Below are 24930 nucleotides of genomic sequence, written 5' to 3'. Positions count from 1 at the left end.
AGGTCAAGACCAGGAATTTAGCAATTCTTAAAGTCACATCTTTGTTACCATCACACAATAAAAACAGTTTTCCCAAGGTTGACCACTCTCATCCTGGTCAGCAACAGGGAAATATACACCATCAAAATAATCACTATACTCTAAAACAGAATGGGCAGTATCCTCCACAATTAAGAGGAGGTCAGGGGCTAACAGATCTCATCTGATATTGGAAGTTAAGCAGGGTCTGCCCTGGTTAGTACTTAGATGGGAGACTGCCAGCAAATACCAAGTGCTGTAGGCTATACTTCAGAGGAGTATATTCCTTGCCTAGGAAAACCCAATAAAATTCATGGGGTCACTAAAAGATGATGGGCGATTTGAAGGCACATAGACCCACACATTGGATGTGCCCCATAATTAGAAAGTAACATCTCTGCTGATCTAGAAAGTTCATACTGTGGACCCTGGGTGTGAAACATTCAGTGACTCGGTATCTCTTTTCTTCTATCCAGAGCCCCCGATTGCTGTCTCAGGTGAAGGACAGAATGAAAAAATAGAGGGCATGCTTATCAAATTTGCAGGTGACACCAAATTAGGAGGAGTAGCTAATACCCCGGAGGACAGGATGAAAATTCAAAATGACCTGAATAGATTAGAAAGCTAAGCCAAAATGAACAAAATTAATTTCAACAGTGAGGAATGTAAGGTACTCCACTTAGGGCAGAAAAATGAAATGCACAGATATAGGATGGGGGACACCTGGCTTAACAAGACTACATGTGAAAGGGATCTAGGAGTCCTAGCAGACCACAAGTTGAACATGAGTCAACAGCGTGATGTGGCAGCTGAAAAGACCAATATGGTTTTAGGCTGTATCAATAGAAGTATAGTGTCTAGATCAAAGGAGGTAATGCTGCCACTCTATTGTGCTTTGATCACACCTGGAATACTGTGTCCAATTCTGGACAGAACAATTCAAAAAGGATGTTGACAAGCTGGAACATGTCCAAAGGAGGGTGACCAAAATGGTGAATTTCCTGACAGTAAAAGCTGTTGGACAGTGAAACATGCTCCCTTGGATTATGGTGATGTCTCCTTCTTGGGAGGCCTTTAAACAGAGGCTGGATAGCCACCTTTCGGGATTGCTTTGATTGTGAGTTCCTGCATGGCAGAGGGTTGGACTAGGTGGCCCTTGTTGTCTCTTCCATCTCTACGATTCTGTGATTCTATGCTTCACTTAGCTCCTTGGAGTGAGATTGGGTTGTGTCAAACCTCTCGCACTGAAGGGGCAAGAGACATTGAGGGTTGATGGGGGTGAATCACTTTGTTGTCTAATTTGATCCATGCTTTTCTCTGCGTATGCTGCAAAGAGCTCTTTCATGGATGTGGTGTGAAAGCCCTGGTTGACCTTGAACAACAAAGTGAACAGTTAAAGAGTGCCAACTCCCATCTGCATCAGGGAGGAAAGGAAAATAAGGCTGAAGAGATAAAGTTGTGTTTACTTCACCACACATGAGCTCACATTAACCTCGTTTCCAAAATTAGGTGCTCCCAAGGGAAAGGAAATCTGCAGATGTAGCTGTCTAAAGGGCATCCATCCTCTTTGATACACAATGTTATCCCAAAAAGAGAGTCACGCAGCTCCTTTCTCAGGTCTCTCTCTGCCTCAGGCACATCAACTGAGAACATGTGGGTTGTTGCTGCTTGAATCCATTTCAATGTGGATCATTAGGCTTCATTTCACCACAGCGCCATGTCCCTAGTAGTTACACTCCATTTTCCCCCCTACAGAAAAAAAAGATCTTGGGAAAAAATACTGAATAATTATTTATTGCCAATGCCTCAACAACAACAACCCCTCTTTGGGCCTATATTTACTTGTGTGTTAAGTTGGGGAGTAGGGGGAACAGAGAACAAGGAGGAAACAATGTTAATTTCCCATGCATATTATAGAACAAAGAGCAATTTGTCTGATTATACAGGAAATTATATGGCATTGAAAAATATGACTGCATCATTCTGATGTGGCAAACAAATCAAAGAATTTGGAACATTATGCAATTATGTATGTTTAATTCAGTCCGAATAACTACAAAGTGGCACACATCCTCCCATACTGATGCATTGCTCATCAACAAGATTGATATTTTACTCCATTGCCAAAGACAGGAGACTTAATGTTAGCACCAATGGCCGGGAACTTGGCATTACCATCAAGGCTGTTTTAGTCTTGGGGGCAAACTAGATGTGAAACTGGCTGTGTTAATGTAAACAGCATGCATAGTTTATGTTATATAAATAGCAGCTCAGGAAAAGCCCAAACAGCCTTCAGATCATAGGGAAAGAGTGGGCAATCTGTGGCCCTCCCAATGAAGCTGGACAATTTCCCATAAATCCTTTGCTGCCAAGTGCCGATGGGTGTTGTAGTTCACAAGGATATGGAGGGCCACATGATTCCCATCCCTGCCATGATGATGAGCCCCTAGCCAACTGGGATGGGTTTAGACCTCAAAGGGGGTTATTTTGGTTTTAGCCAGATATGCAAGGCTGGCCCAAGATGTTTTGCTGCTTGAGACAATGGGCAAAATGGTTCCATGCCACCATCACCCATTCCACATAAAGAAATTAGCTGGACAGACATGATGATGGCCAGCATCCAGCAGAGTGTAGGCAGGAACAGAGTAAGATAGGCTATGGGATAGATACAGCTCTGTCTAGAAACTGTGGCAAATGGCTGGCGGACTAAGGAGAAATAGGTTTGCTCTGGTGCCAAAACAAACTACACTTCCCAGAATTCCATAGCACTGAGCTAAGACAGTTAAAATGGTGTCAAAAGAGATTATTTCTGCAGTGTGGATGCAGCCATAGATTCATAATTTGCCAAACAGTTTTGTTCAGATTGCATCCAATTTCAATCAGAGGCTCTGGGAAAGTTAATCATATATGATTTATGACTATTGTTTTTACTGAAGGGGAAAAAACAAAGAAGGAAACATAAAAAGAGAGAAAGGGGCTATGGGGGAAAATAGCAGCACACAACTCTCAGAATTAGGGACTATATATGCGTATAGTCCTTAATTCAGATAATAAAGTTAGCAACCTGATTAGAAGCATATGGCAACTCAGAAGTCAGTCCTGCTGAATCTCTTAGAAACAAAATTGGTATTGTTGCAGAACGAACCTATGAAGAAATTGCCAAAGGAAATTTTCTGTGGACAGACTTGGGAATCCATTTCTAATCCCTCCCTGCTTATTAAGAGCAGGGCCACCATGCCATGGAAGATTCATCATTAGGCCGAGAGCCTGGAGACTCTTCTTTGCTGCCATGACAACTTATCTGCATCATCTATAATGCCCTGTGGATAGTTTTCTTCCTCAAGTCAGTTTCAGTGAAACACAGGGAGTCAAGATGACTTTAATCAACTCTCTTTACCATTAATATATTTTGTTTTCAAAGGGAAAAAAGGGAGAAGTGACTAAAGAGAATTAAAAAGTGTTGCCAAGAAACATGTCTAGAAAACACCTTTTAATAAGGTGCCGCGTGATGTATTGTTTTCTCAGCTATCCATATTTCGTTCCAAAAGATTCATGAAAGAAGCTCCCTCTACAAAGCTTTTAAAATATTTTGGCACTGTCCAGCTTGTTCAAATATAGCATCCCTCATTCTTTGAACTGCTTTGGAAGTCACACAAAAGGAATTGGACTGTTTGTGAACTACGCAATTACAGCGTTAGCTCGGGGGGGGAAAGCCAGTCAGAGGTCATGATGTACTTTCTTTCCTGCTGCTTTAAAAGTCTAAATTAGTGTTTTCACACACATGTGACTGGATTGCCATAAAGATTTCACTCCCATCTCTCTCAATTTATTCCAACCCAATTGATTCAGTAAAGAGAGAGTGACCAGATTTGTCAAATGACTGAAACAGGGGGGACTTAAGTATTGTGGTACTTAAAATATAAAACAGGACTTTTTCTTCTCAGATTATCAGATTAGGATAGAATATAGCCAAACTATGCTGCTGCTGGTAGGGTCTCCCAAATCAGACAGATTTTTGCTGAAGAGCCAGACTAAATGTGCCAAAGAAGGTACAGGGCAGCAGCACAAGTGGAGGCTGACACTGATGGAGGATCTCTCAGAGACAACGGTTAATGCTTGTTAGTACTGCACAGAAGGAGGCAAGGTAAACCCCTTTTGAACATCTGCTACAATGAATTGACAATTGACATGCTCAGAGGTGAAGGAAAGTCTGAAGCTGCACAATACATATTATAGGAACATGCAATGTGAGGAGCATAAATCAGGGGAAGGTAGACGTAGGCCCCATACAGACAGGCCAAAATAAAGCTGCTTCGGATCACTTTGGAGGTATGCTGTTTCAATGATGAATGCGTACTAAGAGTCCGGAAGCTGTGTCAAAGCTGTGCTCTAGTCCTTAGGATTGGATCATGGCTTTGGCGTGGCTTCTGGACTCTTAGAGCATACCTCTAAAGTGACCCGAACCAGCTTTATTTTGGCCTGTCTGTATGGGGCCATAGTAAAACAAGAAATGGAACACATAAATATTGCAATAAGATAAAGTGGACAGGAATGGGACATTGTGAGTCAGATAATTACAGAGTATTTTGCTCAGGAAATGAAAAATAAGAAGAAACGGGGTGGCGTTAGTAATGAGAAGAAACGTAGCAAAAGAAGTCAAGGGATATAATGCAAAGTCTGACCAAATCACACCAATATGACATCAAAGAAAACCTACCAATATAACCATAATCCAGGTTTCTGCTCCAACTACAGAGGCAGAAGAAGAAACTAAAAGAATTTCCAGGAGGAAACTAACCAAAACAGGATTTCTTGTTAATCATAGCTGATGGAATGCAAAAACAGGAAACAGAGCAGAATCCAAGATTGTAGGAAAATTTGTCCTAGGATTAAGAAATGGAGAGTGACTGACTTGAGAGCCTTATTGCACTACAAAAGTAAACTAAAGGCCTGAACAGACAAGCCAAAATAAAGCTGCTTTGGGTCACTTTGAAGGTATGCTGTTTGAATGATGCATGCAGCCTAAGAGGCCAGAAGCTGTGCCAAAGCAGTCCTAAGGACTCAAGTGCAGCTTTGGCACAGATTCTGGCCTCTTAAGATGCGTTTGTCATTTAAAAAGGATACCTCCAAAGGGACCCGAAGCAGCTTTATTTTGACCTGTCTGTTCGGGCCCTAAGATAGAGAGGCAGAGAAGCGGCTTTCTGCCTATCTCTCTGCATGACATCATAGCACTTCCATTCTCTTTAGAGGGGCAATCATAAAAGCATGATTTTTGCCAAATGGATTTTCCCAGCGCTCTGTATCGGCTGACATTTATAATGTGATACGACTCTGAAATCTGCAAGGCATTTTGCGAACAGTTTTTTCATTGGAAACACTCTTTAAGCAACCAAAGAGGTAACTGTATACATGTACGTCATCTGAAGGCCAATATAGAAACCAAATAGTCTACATAACTGGAAGCAGAAAATGGAGAAGTTTCCACTGTGCTTTCTAAAATTGTAGGTTCATCTTCAAATGGTTCTGCCTTGAATGAATCAGTCATCCTTTCATCTTTCATCTAGTTTTTCAGTGTATTGTTTCCATTGTCTTTTTATTATTTCTTGAGCATGCAGTATGTTCCCTTGTTGGTCATATAGCATCCCTATACTTGATTTACATTTCCTTCTAATTTCTCAGATCTTGTGGGAAAGATCTCTTGTCCTTCCCTTTTTGTTGTCATCTTCTATTTCTCTGCATTGATTATTATATTAGTTCTCTTTGTCCCTGTGCACAAGTCACTGAACAGTTGCATTAAGGAGTCTGACCCTATTTCTGTCCTCTTTACTTTTGCTTCTTACCTGTCTTTAACTGCTTGAAGAGTTTCATATACCACCCATTGAGGTGTCTCTTTCTTTTTGGCTGCACACAGGTAATTTGCAGAGAATGCAGAGTATGCATTCTCCTGATTTCAAAAGAGTTAGAAAATGCAGGTGTTAACCCTAGCCACTTAGTTTGCAACACATATCTGTAACTGAAGAGGAAAAACCAAGGGTTGCAGTTAAGTTGTTCTAGATTTTGTTGAACTCTTAGGCCTTTTTCAAAATAAAAATGTAAGGACACCTGCTGTGTTATATTTTCAAATATGAGAGAGATTTTTTAGAGCTCCAGCTGTGACTCACATGGTCCCAACTAGGCTTCTGTATCCATTAGAAAAATGGATAGTAGAAAGTAATGGAATCATATTGTAGGTGAATGCAGACATACTGGTAATCCATTTTTGTACAATACAAAATAGCAATTCTAATAATGGCTCTAAATTGGCAGGCAATAAGGACATAAGAAGGAGACAAGGACTCCAGGTCAGGAAACACTTGATGAAAGAGAAGAAGCAAATAAGAAGGCTTCACACTTTTGCTTCAAAACAGTGATTTATTATGTGAATGTTTAACAGTGAAGTTTAGCCAGATATCACTCACTTTGTATTAGCACAGGGGTAGGCAATCTTATTGAGCCGGGGGCCGGGTTGCTGTCCCTCAGACAACTGGGGGGCCGAAGCCAAAAAATAAATAATTAAATATTTTTTTTAAAAAAAAATTAAATATATAAATAAACCAGGACAAATGTAGGACAAAATTTTCAAATGGAAGACACTTTTTTTAAAAAAATGGAGGACACATGAAAAAATTTGCTGATTTTTAAAAAAATGTTAATATAAATGCATGTTTCTGAGGCTTCTATAGACAATTGCTCCCCAAAGGCCCCGGCGGCAATCGGCAGCAGGACCAGGCTGGGGCCGGTCCCAAGGCCTTGCCAGGCCGCATCCGGCCCACGGGCCGCAGGTTGCCTACCCCTGTATTAGCAGAAAGCACCAAAAGTTATGAGCTAAGTAAACCATGCATCTCTTCATATCAGGGATGGGGAAGCTGTTGAATTTGCTTCAACACTAGACTATCATAAAGCTCTATTAAGCTATTAATAGTCAAATGAGAGTAGTAGGAAATGTTTTAAATCTTGTGGAGAAATAATATGCTTTTAGATTATTTAAATTATTTTTCTCCTTATGCTTTCCCGGGCCCAGCACAAGTCTAGGGTTTTTAAAATTTACACAGTGGCAGCCTTCAGTAAAATTTTTCTTTGCAAAATCTTCAGCTCAGAGGGCTAATCCTGTCTGCGTATCAATCAGATGGAAAGCATTGGGAAGGCAGAAAGTAGGGCAAATATCCTTGAGGAGGGAAAGAGAGAGAGAGAGAGAGAGCAAGAAAAAGAAGGGGGGGACCTGAATGTGATTAATCTTTTCTTGTGTACATGTTGGATTAAGATTTTATGTTATGTAAGGCAATATTTATGCCAAACATCAACTCTCCAGGAAACATATTCAGGGGTAGCCACATTGGTTGTACAGCAAAATAAAACAAAATCTAAACTCCACAAAAAGTGATATCTTTATTAGCCAAGTTGTGTGGGGAAGGCACATTTCTGGGGAAGGAAGAGGCCCAGTATCTGAGGTCGATTCTTTGCCTCTCTCAATCAAGAATGCTTCCTTACTGAGGAGAAAAGTTTGAAGTCAGCTATGCTCCTCTCCACCCTGGCAAAAAAAGATTGAGTCCTTCCTCACCAGGGAGAAGTTTCTCCCTTTGCACCCAGTCATAGCTGCTCAGTTGCTGCTCTCGGGGTGACTGAGTGAAAGGAAGTACCAACTAAGCAGCCACTTGAGCAGTGAGCAAGAAGCCTCTCCCTCATGCCAAGCTTGTAGCAAAGGCAAACACAGGTGAGAGGCTTCTTTACCAGCTGTTCTGTCACTGCGCTCTTTGCACCCAATCACCTTGGGAGCTGGCTTTCCCTTGGCAGTAAGGCTGGCACAAGCAAGATACAGCAGCAGGTCTGACCCTCTACTGTCCCTGTTGCTGTATTCAGACATGCAAGGCTGAGGTGGAAGAAGAGGCAATGGCAACCTGAGCTTGGTTGCGATAGACACAACTGGCCTAATAACAAGGAATAGGTGTTGGGTGTGTGGGTGTGTGCTAGGGTTGTCACCCAAGAGGAAAAAGGCAGTGGCACAAAAAAGTTTGGAGACCCCTGGTCTGGAGGAATCTCAATGCAGGCAGAAGCCACTCCTTTCTTGGCTACATGTGGACAGAGACAAAGGACAGTAAAATTAAAGTGCATTAGCATCAGTAAAGCAATTCCTCTTTCCAGTATGTCAAATTTCCAGTATTATAATATTTCTAATATGCCATTGTCATAATCATTTTGACTAACTGTACAATCCTATACATATCTACTGAGAAATAAATCCTACTGAGTCCAGTAGGATATGATCCTAAGACTCAACTTTTATATTATGAATGGCACCAGCAGATAACAGCAATAGGCATGGGATTCAAAGTCAGCTCTTGGATCCTTCCATGAATGTACCTCGTCCTACTGTCATGTACTGCCAACATTTGGAGGTATGGCAACAACCAGAAATTATTTTAACAACAACTTATGGTTTCTCCAAAATGACTGCCACTGTGTTTTCAGCTAAAACATGGTTCATAGCAGGGTAGATAAATGAACTGGAGTATTCAAGGTGAGCAGAATCCATGCATCTTTTTCTGGGGAGAATATTACCATGAGAAGACTTGTTTTAGCTCCTAAATGTGGTTTGTTTCAATGTTGCAGTGCTGAAATTGGGTGGCAGCAAGGGCACCATCTGACAAGGGTGCATTGAGCCTCTGGATTTATCTCATTGTAGCCTAAACATCAATGCATCCATGCAGCGGGAAACAATACATCGATATTCAATACAATAAATCAGGGTAAGTCAGTCAATGGCCTATGATTCACTGAGCTGTGAAAAAGTTGGTCTACACAACAAAAATACACTTGTTGCTTGGGAACACTGCTTGACAGTATTGTTAGTTTTCAGATAGTTAAATGAACTGGAGTATTCAAGGTGAGCAGAATCCATGCATCTTGTTCTGGGGAGAGGCAGACAATTTGGCCCTTCAGAAACCTCTGGGATATTTTTAGCTGTCTGTCATTTGCTGCTTTGAACACTGATTTTTCCTTTGCTATTTTCATTTTCTTTAGAGATAAGTACAGTGGTACCCCGGGATACGAATGCGCCGCCTTACGAAATTCCCGGGTTACGAAAAAAAATTATTTAAAAAAACTGTTCCGCGTTACGAAAGTTTTTTCGGGTTACGAAAAAACTTTTGGTGCTTTTCGGCGCTATTTCGCACCAAATCGCGGCTTTTCCCCATTAGCGCCTATGGCAATTCGGCTTGCGAAAGCCTTCCGGGTTACGAAAAGGGCAGCGGAACGAATTAATTTCGTAACCCGGGGGACCACTGTATTTGAAATGAAAACAACATTGCCTGAAGAAACTAGTCAGTTTTAATTTAGTAATAATGCACCGTGTATAGCAGCATAAAAGCCAGTATCCAGCACTGTCTGAAATGTATCAGGTTAAATGCCGGTACAGCAGCCACAACACTGTGAGTTCGATCCAAAGTTGTCTCAGCCTTCCATCCCTTCAGAGATTGGTAAAATGAGTACCCAACTTGTTGGGGGCAATTGGTTTACATGTTGTAAACCACTTAGAGACTGCCTATTTCAGTATGAAGTGGTATAGAAATGTTAATGCTATCAGTCCCCCACCCCCATAAAACCAAATTACTAACCCGGGGTGAGCAACCATTAACCTCCAGATCATTTGTATTGAAATTCCTATTATTGCTCACATTGACTATGCCAGTTAAGGCCATTGGGAGTTGCAGTGCAACAGCTGGGGAGCCACTGTGGCCTACGCCTTGCTAGCCCTTTCATTCATAAACACAGAACGTGGGCAAATCTGAAAGTGGCTTCCATTTCCTTGTTGCATCTCCCCACAGGGAGAATGCTTCAAAACGGCAAGCATTTGTACTTCTGCCTCATATAGGTTGCAGAGGTCAGTTTCTCCTTGCTGCACAGTATTTTTGTTTGTAATGCATGCAGTTTCCATAGATAAAAAGAGCTTGCAGGATTCCTAAGGCAATTACAAAGCTGAATTGGGACACCTATAACCGATTTTGTAACATGCTGCTTTGAAAGGGTATAAAAACAAAACAAATAAATAGTCCTACAATCATTCCGGTGCAATTTCCACAACAGCAAGGCTCCCTGACTTCCTTCTGAGCAAACATGCATAAGTTACACTTCACTGTCCCATTCTCATTACCTGTGAAAGGATGTTTTTAGCTTATGAAGGAATGCTGTTCAATAAGCTTCAAACAAGATTCCTGCCTCTCTTCTCTCATTTTATGAAATCAAAACTTTCTTCGTCCTTTTGCTTTCATAATATGCAATAATTAAAACACACACACCGTTGCAGGGGGAGCAACAAAAGATGCCCAAACATAGCATAATAGATTCCACTCCCACTCTCCCTTCCATCTGCTAGCAAGCAGGATTTGTTTTATTCCTTAGCTGGATAAAAAGGAGAGACAGAGATGCTCTTGTGCCATCCTCCACACACACGCCCACTTCCAAAACGCCTGGTTTTAATCACAAGAGTATTTGCAGCACTGCTGTATATGTGGGCAAGATGAAACAGCGTCTGGGTAGTTCACTTTAAACAGCTCTGGTTAAAAATATATTTGAAGCCTCAGCTGGCATTCAAAATATGTTTGCCACATGCGTGCTTTCTACCTCAATAATTTTCAAGCTGTGTTTTGGGGAAGTCTAGGGTTCCTTGGAGGAATGTTAGTCATCTTTTCACTGAGTATCCCAGGACAAACAGCAAACAAGCTTCTCTGAGAGGCAGCTTGTCTTACACTGACCTCTGCTGATCAGTTTGAATGCGAAAGCTAGAAAGAGGAGGGTGGGAGTATGTCCTTGAGTGTGGAATGTTATCTTTTTGGTCCACAACTTCCAGGTTCCTCACTAACACAGTGATGGGAATCACATGGCTTTCTAGATGTTATTGCACTGCAGTTCCTAGTATTCATCACCATGGATTATATTGCTAGGACTTCAAGGAGTTAGCAGTTCAATATCTGGGGGTTTGCATGATTCATGTCTCTATAGAGATGGAAGGGTCAGCACACACTGACATCTTTTGGAGAATTTTGTTGCTTATGAGAACACTTATTATGAAAATAAAAGAGCTATAAAAATAAAGCTTTATCAAGCGCATTTGCTCCTTGAACACTGTGTTGCCCTTCCTCACTTCTGCTGCTGCTGTGTCCCTTCAAGTTGTTTGCAACTTACAGCAACCCTAAGGTTACCCCTATCATGGGGTTTTCTTGGCAAATTTCTTCACCCTGTGGATTCAGGTCAGATTCATCGGAACCGTCCTCGACTCCGAAGACTGTACCGCGTATCTCCCTCAGGGCTGCTTCTTAGCCTTGGCCTCAGCGACAAGGGTTGTTCTAGCCCACAGGAGAGTGAGGGCCAGAGACGTTCAGGTAGCTCTGGGTCACATGGCCTTGACAACGTTCGTGACTACGTGGGCAAGGCTCCATGTTTGGCCCCTCCAAGCATGGTTCCTGTCGGCTTTCGATCCCATGAGAGACTCTCCGACCAAGTGGCTCACCGTACTGAGACCGGTATCAACTTCCCTGCTGTGGTGACTAGACTCCCACGTCTGCGTCGGCATGCCGTTCACTCAGCCCCAACCGCAGTTGACCTTGTCTACAGATGTGTCCTTAGAAGGATGGGGCGCTTATCTCCTCGACCTCTAAGTGAAGGAGAAGCGGACCCCACAGGAAGCGGTTCTCCACATCAACGCCCTCGAGATGCTAGCTGTAGAGAAAGCACTGAGAGCATTCGAATCCAGCATCTCCAACAAGGTGGTCCTGTTGAGGACAGACAATACAATGGTGATGTACTACATCAACAAACAAGAGGGCACCAAGTCCAGAACCCTCTTCAACATCACTGTGCGAATCTGGGATTGGTGCATCCCGAGACGTGTCCTCCTCCTGGTGATCCACCTGCCGGGAGACGAGAACGAATTGGCGGACCAGCTTAGCAGGGCCTCTTCAGTTTGTCACGAGTGGAGGCTCCACCCGGACACGGTCAATGACCTTTTCTCTTGGTGGGGGACCCCCCGAATCGACCTGTTTGTCACTGCCACCAACAGCCACGGTCCCCAGTTCTGTTCCCGGACACAAGACGACAGATCCCTCGGAGACGCGTTCGGCTTTGTGTGGTCGGGGGAGATGCTTTATGCTTTCCTTCCATTTCCCCTACAGCTGTTGACCTTGGGTTAAAATGTTCATCAAGCTGTCCACAAATCCAACAAGTCACTGCCAGCCCCAGTCCCATGAGGGTGTATGTGAATTTTTGCTCCGGCGTGTATTAGTTTATACTTGCTTACACTGAACCCCATCAGACATTTTCATGCCCATTCTCCACACTTGGAAGAGGTTCTTTCAGAACACTTCACTATATACTTGTTTCAGCCTCTGCAAATCATTTTCAGAAAAAAACTCCACTTCATTCCCCACTCAAGATATTCACTTCATTCCCCACTCAAGTTATTTTTGAACAAGCACTAGTCCCAATGCAGCTGCTTGGAGGATCCGGTTGTTTACACTCCTTCATTGCAAGCTGGGTTTATTTATAGGAATAAACAAGCTCATTCCTCCAGGTTAGTGGACCAGTGAAATCTGCTTTGGATTTAGTCCACACTTTAAATGCACTATCCAAAGTGCTGAACCTTATCTCCCAGTATAACCCAGAGCACATTCATCATCTCACTGACATGGAAGCCACTAGCCACCCTGCCTCCTACTCTTTGACCATTTACTCATTGGTAAGACAAACTCTCCTCCTGACCCCAATTGCTATGTTCGTTGATGAAGCACTTTATCTAAAGCTTTTCAATATCCTAAACAAACCATACCTACTGGATTATTTTTGTCGACTTGAATGTTAATATGACTGAAGAATGTTGAAAGGATAGCAATATAATACAAACTGTCAGCCCTTATTTTACAACACTAAAACTTTTGAATAGTGTGTGTGTGTGTGTGTGTCTATATATATATATATGTGTGTGTTATTCAAATGTTTTACTAACTTTGTATGGATTTTAATGGGTCAGTCGGTTCTTCCGATGTTACATAGGGACCATGCTGCATTTCCCATGGATGGCATCTGAATCTCGTGTAGTTATTAAAACTTCTGAATTAAAAATTAGTCTGTATATATGTGCTGCTTTAAATCCTTAATTTTAAAAGGTCATGCAGTTGGTGAAGTATGTGTGAGAGAGTACTAAGCCTTCCACAAGCCATGTTGCTATTTCTTCAGCAAGACTTCTCATTTCATACCCTTTATAAAATTATCTTTAGTAATGTTTTCCACCCATCACACAGAACACTGACCCTTCATCCAAGTTCCTTTTTTGAAAAATGGCGTTACACACATGTTTGTCACACAGAAGTAGGGAAACAGGGACCATTCTGTGAGCTTGCAGCTACAGAATTGATTTGAAGCTCTCTCTTCTTTACCAGGGATGATGAGGAAAGGCAGCAGGGACACTCGTCAGGGAAAGTGCAGGGGATCTGGGAATTACCACCACTGCTAAGCCTCAGAGGAGGCATGTAGAGGTAGTGAGGGATTCCTTGCTGAGGTAGACAGGATCTGTGGTTTGTGGGCCTGACAAGACATCTCGGGAAGTGCACAGCCTTCCGAATATCACAAGGTATTACGAGGCTCTGGGTAGGAAGCTGAAAGAGCTGTATGCACAGATTGTTATCTCATCTCTTCTCCCAGTTGAACAGCATGGTCCAGGAAAGGAAAGGAAAATAGTGGATGTGAACAACTGGCTCTACAGATGGTGCTGCTGAAAACAATTTAGATTCTTGGATCATGGCCAGGAGTTTCATGAGTGAGGACTTGTAGCAAGGGATGAATTGCACCTCACGCCAGTTGCCAGAAACGCTTTTCCAATAGCCTGAAAAATTTGATCAGGAGGGCTTCAAACTGAGTTCTGGGGGTGGGAGGGAGAGAGTATTTTGGAAGGCAGGAATTCATCAAGGGCTGGAGATAATAGTCAAATTGTTATAGAGAGAACATGGCAAATAGTGCAAGGATACAATAGTGGGAGGGAAAGCAGCTAGAGGGAAGGATCTATCTATAGTCTTAAATATCTCTACAGTAATGCACAGGGCATGGGAAATAAACAAGATTATTATTATTATTAACCTTTATTTAGAAAGCGCTGTAAATTTACACAGTGCTGTACATACAATCTTTTTAATTAGACAGTTCCCTGCTTACAATCTAAAAAGACACGACATAAAAGGAGAAGGGAGTGGTGGCGGGGAAGGGGAAGGGGATGAGGTCTGGCAGTCTCCTCTACCTCCGAGGTCTGGACCAAGGCAGATGGACTGGAGGGCTTGGCTTCTTAATGGATGGTTAATCTTCTTCCAGGCAGGCCTGTTGGAGCTAGCCTGCCTTCCTCTCCCTCAAGATGGTGGATGAAGGGAGGGCTTGAATGAACTTGATGAACTTGAACTCCCAGCACAATAAAGCAAATATGATATAAAAGGCATCACTGAAAACTGGTGGGATGAGTCTCCTGATTGGAATGTAGTAATAAAGGAGTATAACTTTTTAAAAGAGAAATAGGCCAAACAGGAAAGGAGGGAAAATAGCATTATATGTCAGGGAAGTTAACACCTCTGAAGAGATTCAGGACTTAAATCTTGGAAGCCAGATGGGGAGCATCTGGATAAAAATTAAAGGGGAGGGAAAACAACGGGGATGTTATTGTCCGAATCAACTACTGACCCCCCAAATCAGACTGAGGAGTTGGATGATGCCTTTCTAGAACGTCACAGGAGAGATGTAGTAATGATGAGTGACTTCAGCTAGATAAATTCTACAGGTCCAGTGAACTACTGAAAACAACATGCTGTAGTATCAATTTTTGTTTTATTTTTTTATTTTTTTACAATTTGAATACATTTCCTTTTGGAATTTCAAATGTACAAAATTATTGTCTATAAAAATGTATATAAACCACAATGGATCTCTGAAAAAATGTATTTTAAAACAGATAAAGGACAGTTGATATCAAAACAAGTTACAAAAATAGGATCAATCCTAGTCTTACCTCTGTTTCGGAGACCCAGTAAAAGTAGGCATAAGGCCTCAAAAAATCACAGTGGCTTTTCACTTGCATGAACAAATTTCCTACAAGAAAATATTTTTTATGAACTTTAAAAACCCACTTTTTGTTGTCACTTTTCCTTGCTCAGTGAATAGATAGAGAACTAGTTATGTGCTTTGGAAAGCAAGCAATAGCAAATAGAGAAGATGACAACTAAAAGAAATGAGTTTATTATTTACAGATACATTCCAGTTACTAATACAATGGGTTTCAAAAATGGAATAACCATCACATTAGATGGAGGCAGAATACAAACCCAGACCTCTTCAAGCTGCAAAGCTGCTGGGAGGAGGGTGCAATCTGAAAATGAGAAGCAGCAAACACACTTGTAAAAGAATGGAGAGGACCATTACAAGCAAAAAGGGGCAGGCAAGCAAAGAGCTAAGGATGCTCCCCTGTATCCAAACCCTACCCTCTCACTTTAGTTTTCTTTCAAAAATGTGAGTTTCTCTGCCAAGTATACTGTTCTGGACTGTTTCACTGCTGGGAGCTGATTATATTCAAAATCTGATTATTTTTTTTAAATAGAAACCAATGATTATGTTGGGGGGAGTGAATTTTTGCTAGTACAATTTCACATTTCAATTTTCAGCCAAATTTTTACCACTTCAATGGCTATTAAAAATAATAAAACAAAGTCCAAGTCAACAAAAAAGTTAACCTCTGTAGTTTTTTTAAAAACTATTTTCTTCTTCCTCTTTTTCTTCCCTTCTTTGAGAGCTCTTTGGGTTGCAGTTCTTCAAATGTTACCTCTTCATCTCTTACTTCACCGTTCAAGTCTTTGTCAAAGTCAGACTCTAGTTTAAAATGAAAGGAGAAACAACTCATCAAGGAAAAAAATCAAAGCAATAAGTGCAAACTACATATCAAACCCACTTTCTGGCAAATTAATTATTTGGAATGATGCAGTTGTTTGCTACATTGCAAAATCAGATCAAATCATGTCAGTAAGACTTCAAGGAAAATTAATAAACTTCACCATAATCCAAGTATATGTGTCAATCACAGAGGCCAAGGAAGAAGAAATTGAGAGATACTACAATGGAGTCCAGGAAGAAACTGACAAAATGAAACAGGATCTCTTGTTAACCAGGGGCAAATGGAATGTGAACGTAGGAAGCACAGAAGAATCAAAAACTATAGGAAAATTCTGACTAGGATCAAGAAATGAAGCTAGGGAGCAACTGATAGAATTTTGTGAGGCCAAAACCAATTCATCAAAAATACCTTTTTCATACAACCTGAGAGGAGACTGTACACATGGGGTATCACCAGATGGTCAATGCAAATATCAGATAGCCAACATAACTGGAAGCAGAAGATGGAGAAGATCTCGTCTTGTGTCCAAAATGAGACCAGGTGTTGACTGTGACACAGATCGTGAACTACTTATATCAAAAATTAGAATAAAGCTGATGAAGAACACAAAATCGATCATCATGACAAAAACAAATCTGAAAGTACATCTTAACAGAATTTATAGATAACGTCAGAAATAATTTTGCACTATTAAACTTATATCAACCAGGAACCAGAAGAACTATGGTCAGAAGCCAGGGCATAATAAAGGAAGAATGAAAAAAGACCCTAACTGTGGTCAAAAAGAAAGAAAAGAAATAATGGATGATAGATGAAACACTTCAAGCCATAAAAGAAAGATAAGGAAAAAAAAAAGGGTAACAGGAACAGAACCAAAACCATGAACACACTTGTTTAATGTCAATGCAAAAAGAATTACTATAATAATGAATGCTCAGAAATAGACAACAGGAACAAAAAAGGAGGAAAGGGAGACTTTTCCCACAAGATCAGTGAATTCAAAGGGAAATTCAAACCAAAGGTAGGGATGCTCTACAATCAGAATAGGAACACTTTACATGGCCAAGATGAGATAAAAAGAGGATGGAAGCAACACACAGAAAAACTGTACAAGAGAGATGAAAGGATGAATGACACATAGGAAGAAGATGAACACGAAGATGAACCAAAAATTTTGGAAAGTGAAGAAAAGATGATGCATTGGTGGATGTTAAGCTGTCTCTTTGCTCCATTCAGATGCTTTTAATTGCTTCAGCTGCATACCTTCTTTCAAAATGGACAGCTAGGTAGTTTCACTCCCTGAATATTTTTTGCCAATGGTAACTGACAGCTCCATTACTGTAGAGCAAAGAATCCAGCCTCAATTTTAATAATGACAGATCCTCACAACTGCTGCTCCAAGATGTTTCAGCTTTGAACTTCTGTTTGCTAGCAAGGCCAGTGAGGAAAAATGAAATGGTAAGGAGCTGAATGGGAAAAGTTCAATCAAAAACAATGTGATGCAAGACCACCATGCACAGACACAAAATATACTCTAAGATTGTCTAAAGCAATAGGGGGGCAAAACCTGGCCTGTTTGATGCTGAGAATACAGTGGCCCCTTGCTATCTGCTGGGGTTTCGTTCCAGCCGCCCCCCCCCCCCCCCGTGGATAACAAAATCCGTGGCTGCTCAAGTCTCATGAAATAGATTGGCACAGTAAAATGGTGCCCTTTGTATAAAATGGCAAAATCAAGGTTTGCTTTTTGGAATGTATACATATTTTCAATATTTTCAAACTGTGGATGCTTGAATCCATGGATAAAGAATTGACGGATATGGAGGGCTGACTATATTACTCCAGAATTCCTAATTACTGACTCTGCTGGCTAAATCTGCTAGGAATTACATTCCAATTGTGTCTGGAGAGCCTCACGTTGTCCATCCTAAGTCTACGCATAGACGGCTCCAGTATTCTTAAGATCTCTGATCCTTTTGGAATTCCTTCTATCCAGCATGCCCACATTAATGCATGGCTTACAGTGAAGACTCATTTGCAGTTATACATTTGATGAGAAAAATAGTCATAAACTTTGCAAGGACACTAAGGAATTCCCTTCTTTTTGCCATGGAGACTCTGAACCTACTTGTGTTTTTCTCCGCATGCAGAAACAAGTGAATGAGCTCTCTATGTCTCTAGCAGTTGACATGGAGGAAGCATTTTGGCAAAGAAGATTTCTACTGTCACAGGACAGAGGCTAAATATGCAGTAGAGTATATCATAAAAACCCTACAATTGCAAACATTAATTACATGTCCTATATTAAGTGACCTGCAAACCACAGTAATGCTCACCTCTATATAATAAAATTTTTAACAAATAATAAAAGTCCTGCTATGTAAACTTTGAAACATACCTTCCTCCTTTAACAGGGATGATTCCATCTTCTCCAGCCATTTCACAGCTCTCTCTACATTAGATTCCAGTTCAGAAGCCAATTTGGACATGATTTCTTCAGCTAAAATTGAACATATGTTGATACAAGAAGTTAAAACCGTAGCTTCTAATCTTTTTGGGGCTCATGTGCAGATTAGTCATTTTACAAAAGTATTGTTGGTACCACTAAAGAGCAACAGCTGGGAAGGGCATATTTTCTGTCACAAAAATGGTGATGAAGCCAGACACAAAATGCTGCAAGCTACAGAAGGAATTCACATTTTCTCAGTCTCTAAGTGCAAACTGCTTACTCTTCCATACAGAAACCAAACTGATCTTATGGATACTTACTCTGAAGTAAATCCCACTGAACTTATTTGATACTTATTCCACAAAAAGCATGTTTAGGACTGCACTCTAAGGAACAATTTAGGTGAAGACCATAATGCAAATCTTATTATTTGCATACAAACTGAAATTCACTCAGATACCACCGGATTTTATTGGAAGAAGATAGTAAGAAGGCGGAGGAAGCAAGCTGCTTCTTAATGAATTAGCTGTCTGCAAAGTAATCCTATTCAGTCTAGCTAGAACATAGTCCCACAGTATTGAATGAGGTTTACTCCCAGGAAAGTAAGTGCGTAGTATACAATCAAAGCTTAACATTCTGACAGAAAAGGCCAGTGAAGCTCAAAATAGTAGGAACACTCAATATCTGCCATTAAAAATAGTCTGAAACACATTTTGGGAGGGTGGGAATGCTGGAGTAAACAAACTTTTAATATGACCTAGAGAGCCAGTGTGGTATAACGGTTTGAGTGTTGGATACGGACTCTGGAGACCAGAGTTCGATTTCCTGCCTGGCCATGAAACGTACTGGGTGACCTCAGGCAAGTTACATGCTCTCAGCCTCAGGGGAAGGCAATGGCAAACCTCCTGTGAACAAATCTTGCCAAGAAGACCCCGGAGTAAGGTCGCCTTAGGATCAACTTAAGTTGGAAACAACTTGAAGGCACACAGTAACAGCAACAAAGCACTGCTATTCCTAAAGCATGGGGAATTGTGGTTTGCAATCTGCATGCAGCCCTCAAGGCCCCCTAGAGCCCACCAAAAATTGCTCTTTCTTGGAAAAATATGCTGCAAACAATGTGTAAGCCTAAAATGATAACAGAAGTCCAAAGGTGTAACAAAACTGCACCTCATTCTGAGCACAAAGATGCAGGGGGAAAAAAATCATGAGGCAGGGGGGCACAGCGGGGGCAGGGGATACAATCAATGTACCCCCCCCAACCACTGGTAATTGCTCACCCCCATCTAAAACCTAATTCAAGCTCAATGATTAGAGTGGACTACTACTAAACATCATATTTGCATAGCAGACATTCCATTCAATTATCAAAATGTAGAATATAAACAGAAATGCACACACAATGTAGATAGATAAGACAGAGACAGACATATTCATTCTAATGAATTAAAGATTTCATCCTTAATTTTCTTGGTAGTAAACATAGAACAGGGGTAGGCAACCTGTGGCCCACGGACCGGATGCGGCCCGGCGAGGCCTTGGGACCAGCCCCAGCCCGGTCCTGCTGCCGATTGCCGCAGGGGCAAGGGGGGCAATTGTTTATAGATGCCTCAGAATCTTTATATTAACATTTTTTTAAAAAAATCAGCAATTTTTTTTGTGTGTCCTCCACTTTTTTTAAAAAAGTGTCCACCATTTGAAAATGTCCTACATTTGTCCCGGTTTATTTATTTATTTAAAAATTATTTAATTATTTATTTTTGGGCTTCGGCCCCCCAGTTGTCTGAGGGACAGCAACCCAGCCCCCGGCTCAAAAAGGTTGCCTACCCCTGACATAGAACTTCCTCAACTGCTGAGATAAGAGATGGAAATAGCCAACATGTCTTACCATCAATCCATGCTTTCCTCTTGTAGATATCTTCCACTGTATCAGTAATTCTCTGAATTCCTGCTTCAATTCTTCTTTGTACTAGTTTAGAATGTTCATTTGCAGTAAAATGACCTCGGATGCAGGTATTCTCCACAATTTTTTCCATGACATTATTCCCATTATTGATTAATGGTTCTATCTTGCTTCTAAAAAATTCAAAATATTTCTGGTAAGAGATGCTTTTATTTTCATGTTCAGCAAGGATGATGTGATTTTCAAATGTTTCACTAGCCACAACGTTTTCATGCCTTTCCAGACTTTCTTCCCACTCTAGTTCTGTTTGCACTGTTTCTGTGGGCTCTTTTTCCAAGTGTTCAATCTCAGGAGGGAAGTTCACAGAACTTTGGCCAAACTTGACTCCACACAGATCACACTGCGTTTTATCAATGTCTGCTTTTTTGAAGATTCCCAATGTCATTTCCAAGGATCCTGATTTTGAGCAAGACGCCCTCTTCCATCTAATGCAACAGCGGACAAACAGAAAAAGATATCTCAACCTCCGCTTAGCAGAAGCTTTTTGCTGTTGCTTTTGCTGCCGTATTGATGCTATATCGTCCAATGGATCCTCTCTTTCTTCAAAATATATGTTCTTTTCAAGATCTGGCTCTGGCTCTTCCCAATATGCTGCCTGACTGACATATGCAAATCTGTCCAAGTCTGCAATCTTGTAATAGATACCTCTGACCCCTTTATTATCTCCATACCTGCTACCCCAAGTTCCTCTGGTATCCCATCTCCAACAACAGTCAGCCAAAAACTCTTCGTCTCGGCAAAACAGAAGTTCCTTGAGGCCTTCAACTACTTCTTTAACATCAGAGGCTGTGCACATCAAGTCCACAATTTTAAACAACCTTTCAGGCACTTTGGAGGGGTACTCCTTTTTCATTTGTACAAGGCTTTCCCTGAGGACAGGGAAAAGGTCTGATAAAATACTTTTATACTGCCAGCCAAGCAACTGATCTGCATTCACGAACATCACTAAGCAAAGCACAACTGTGCGTTCAGCCTCTCCTGATATAAGAGAATCAGGGTCATCAAAAGCATCTTGGAGTACATTGAACTTTTCATATTTACAAAGAACATCAGCTAAATACCTCAGATGAAATTTAAATTCCTGTATAGCTCGTTTTGTGTCCTGTGGCTTATAGTCTTGTATAATAGTAAATACCTCCTTTTGTCGTTCTCCCCTTGTGAACAAAAAATCCCAGTAGTGGAAGAGAGCAATGTAACTTTTAGGAAGGCAAAGAGTCATGCTTCTGCAGAGGCGCATGAGGACAGCACAGCCCAAAATAAACTGAAACTCTAGCAATGTCACTGTGTTTCCTATACTTGGAATCAAGGGTATGGTGCATTTCTTTACCAAAACATTCATGAAACGGTAGAACATCCATTTACACTTCTCAGGATTTCTGTGAATGTACAGCTGATCCATGGAACCCTGCAATAGTCGAATGAAACACAAGTGGGTACTTTCAGCATTTCCAGCATATTTGTCAGGCAACAACATACCAAACCTGCCCTCAACACCTCTGTTTTGACCTCTTGGCCTCTTTTCTGCCATTGTTAGTTCTCTCTTGTAGTCATCTTCTTCTCTGTAAAGAAGCCTTTCAAACTCCTCAGGATAATGAGAAGTTAAGGCAAGGACTTGCATTGTCTTCAGCAATAAATCAGTAGATTCTCTTCTGTTTTGGGGAGTTTCGTTTTTGAACTCAGATCTTACATATTCTTTCAATACCTTTCTGCAAGAATTAGAAGTTACATAGCCACTGCTTTGAAGACTCATGATATTTTTGCATGCCCGTGGGTTTTCAGAGATCATTCTTAGGTGGAAATGTTTAGGAAAGATGGCATTTACAAGGGATCTGCACAAAGCATATTTATCAGCTGTCAACAATTCATCAATCACATTAGGTTCATGAAGCAAATCTTTTGGGAATACTTGCTTGGCTTCTAACAGTAGTCCGTTTATTGCAGCCAGATGCATTTTATGTTGAAACACAGATTTTATCTCTTGATGTGACAAAACTCTATGGAGGTCCTTACAGATTTTGTCCTCACATTTCAAGCCTGAAATGAACTTGGAACAAATACTGGGGAAGTTCCGATCAAATAAATGTTGAACAATGGTAGTCAGCCTCTCCAACAAATGCTTATTTAGTACAGATTTCACCTCTTCTAGGCTTGCAGTGAAGTGATCACTTTTCTTCCCTCTCAGGTTTAAGCTTTCAGGAAAATATCCCAGTAAACATCCTGCTTCATTCTGAGAGATCTGACAAATCGTCTTGTCTATCTGCACAATCCCAAAGTATTCAAAACATGACTTCACCATTTCTCTTTCAGCATTTGTGTCTGCCTTTTGGAAAGCTCTCACTAGTTTCAGAAGTGCTCCTGTTCCCTGTGATGTTAACTTTAGGAAGGCTTCATTGTCTCCTTCACAACACGCTGCTTCAAACAATGCTTCCACAGCACCTGCAATGTGATTCACATGCAAGAACATGTGGAAGGCCTCCTTCAATGTACAGAAGTCTTTACTTCGAACACCCTTCAAATAAGTTGCCTCTGCACTGCCAGACTTTTGGTTTGTTTCTTCACATAGTATTAAGGCTTCTTCCAAGATAGCTGGTAAATTCTCCACACTATAACAACCTAACACACCACGGCGGGCTGCAGCAAGCAAACATGATGCTCGGAAGTCCATTTGGTTAGTGAGCCTGGCTGCTTCCAACACATACCCATGCTGCTTCATCAACTTTGCAGCTTCCTCTTCTCTGCCCTCCTTCTTCAAAAGGTCAGCTGCTTCACAAAAGCGTTTGTGTTCTTTCAAGAAAACAAGCTGATCTTCAGTGTCAAGATGGGAAAGCATATCCATCATTGCACTACTCTTGTTTGCATGCAAATATTTTGCTGCTGCTTCCAAATAAAACTGGTTTGCTGTGTATGAAAGTTTGGAAACTGGCTGTTTTTCTTGTTGCAGGATTTTCTCGTATCTGAAATAAATAAATATCCATAAATGTCAATTGAGAAGTGGAAGTAGGGGTGTGATTCAACAGCTGCCAAAGAGCAGAGAAAGAGTCCATCATTTTGTATTGGGGAAAACTCATGATTTATTTTGTCAAATATGACTTTAGAGCATTAAGCATAAATGAGATCCTTGGGTCAGTACATCAGAATCACACTGGTAAGTAATATTATACGCTGTAAATACTCATATATAAGTCTAGAATGTTTTGTCAAAAATTGTCCCCAAAAATCTGAGTCAACTTATCCATTGATTAATTTAAATACTGTAAATAACTCTTATCAGAAAATGAACTATATCCCCTTCTCTGAGTGGCAAAAGGTGAGATATTAGTCCATCTGAAGAACCTAAAAGAATCATCGACCCCCTCTACTCTCTTGGCAGTCCTTTGAGGGGAACAGCCAAAGAACCACTGCCATTTTTCTGTCCAGGCATTCAAAAAGGCGAGAAAAAAAGGGGGGGAAGGTTATGCTTCTTTTTAGGTTCCCTCTCGCCACCCTACTCAGAGAAAAAAAGGTGATTCTTTTTTAAAATAAGAGTTAATACTGCACCTTAATTTTCATCAAAAAAAGGGAATCATCCCCTTCTCTGAGTAGTGTGGTGAAAGGATGTTTTTTAATACCAGGGCATGAAAATGACAGCGGTCTCTAATTTCTACTCTTGATTTATCCACGAGTCATATCAAAATCCATATCTGTGGTTCCAAAACATGCTCTTGACTTATACTCAGGTATATATGGTACATAAATAATACAACAACATTACAGTGGACCCTTGGTATCCACTAGGGTTTGATTCCAGGACAACCCCACCCCCCAACGCGGATAAGAAAATCTGTGGATGTTCAAGTCCCATTAAAAACAATGGCATGGTAAAATGATGTCCCTTATATAAAATGGCAAAATCAAGGTTTGCTTTTTGAAATTTATATATTTTGGGAACATTTTCAAGCTGTGGATAGCTGAATCAATGGAGAAAGAATCCGTGATACAGAGACTGACTTTATTTCAGTTTCTAGAATATACAATGCCATCATGCTCATGTCTGTTTTACTATGATGTACACCCAGAGGCAGTGGAGTCCCTGCACCTGGTGTCACCCAGTGTGGGGGTGGGAATGGGGCTTCTGGGGGCAGTGCATACTCCCTCCCTCCCTGTCACCCCATCTTTTTCCTTATTAAGGAAAACATAAGACAGTACAGGGGAGAGGAGCGTGTATGTGGATGGCACAGGGGAGGTGCACATATGGGGACAGTGCAGAGGGAAGGGTCTGACCAGGTGTCACCCCTCTTGTGGGGTGTCACCAGGTGCAGGCCACACCACTACATACACACATACACATTCTGCACAGAGGGGCAAGATACAGTGTGCTTTAGGTGTGTGTGGATGGAAAACAAAAACAGAAAGAAGAGCCCAGAAACTGAATGTGACAAATTCTGGTTAAAAAATGACTTAAGGGCTTGCTTGAACCATGACAACTCCAAAACAGGCAGATAAAGTACAGACAATACAGTGGCAGTGTGCCTTAAAGATTACTGTGATTAACGCCGTGATGCTGTGCCACTGCCCATC

At 41.1% G+C, this 24930-nt stretch overlaps 1 protein-coding gene across 1 annotated transcript in view; it reads right to left on the bottom strand.

Moving 5' to 3' along the window:
- Positions 1 to 14891: 14891 nt before the first annotated feature.
- TRANK1 (tetratricopeptide repeat and ankyrin repeat containing 1) overlaps positions 14892 to 24930 on the bottom strand; it is a 59034-nt gene continuing 48995 nt past the window's right edge. The window contains exons 22-24 of the mRNA XM_089532663.1: positions 20299 to 23327; positions 18363 to 18464; positions 14892 to 15945 (exon numbers count right to left, since the gene is read on the bottom strand). Coding sequence (XP_089388789.1) covers positions 15830 to 15945; positions 18363 to 18464; positions 20299 to 23327 — 3247 coding nt within the window. The 3' untranslated portion in view covers positions 14892 to 15829. The remainder of the gene's footprint in view (positions 15946 to 18362; positions 18465 to 20298; positions 23328 to 24930) is intronic.

The sequence above is a fragment of the Sceloporus occidentalis genome, unplaced genomic scaffold (assembly GCF_023333645.1).
Source record: "Sceloporus occidentalis isolate IW3139 unplaced genomic scaffold, rSceOcc1.0.p SCAF_7, whole genome shotgun sequence".
NCBI classification, from domain to species: domain Eukaryota; kingdom Metazoa; phylum Chordata; class Lepidosauria; order Squamata; family Phrynosomatidae; genus Sceloporus; species Sceloporus occidentalis.
This window is presented reverse-complemented; position numbering and strand designations above follow the sequence as displayed.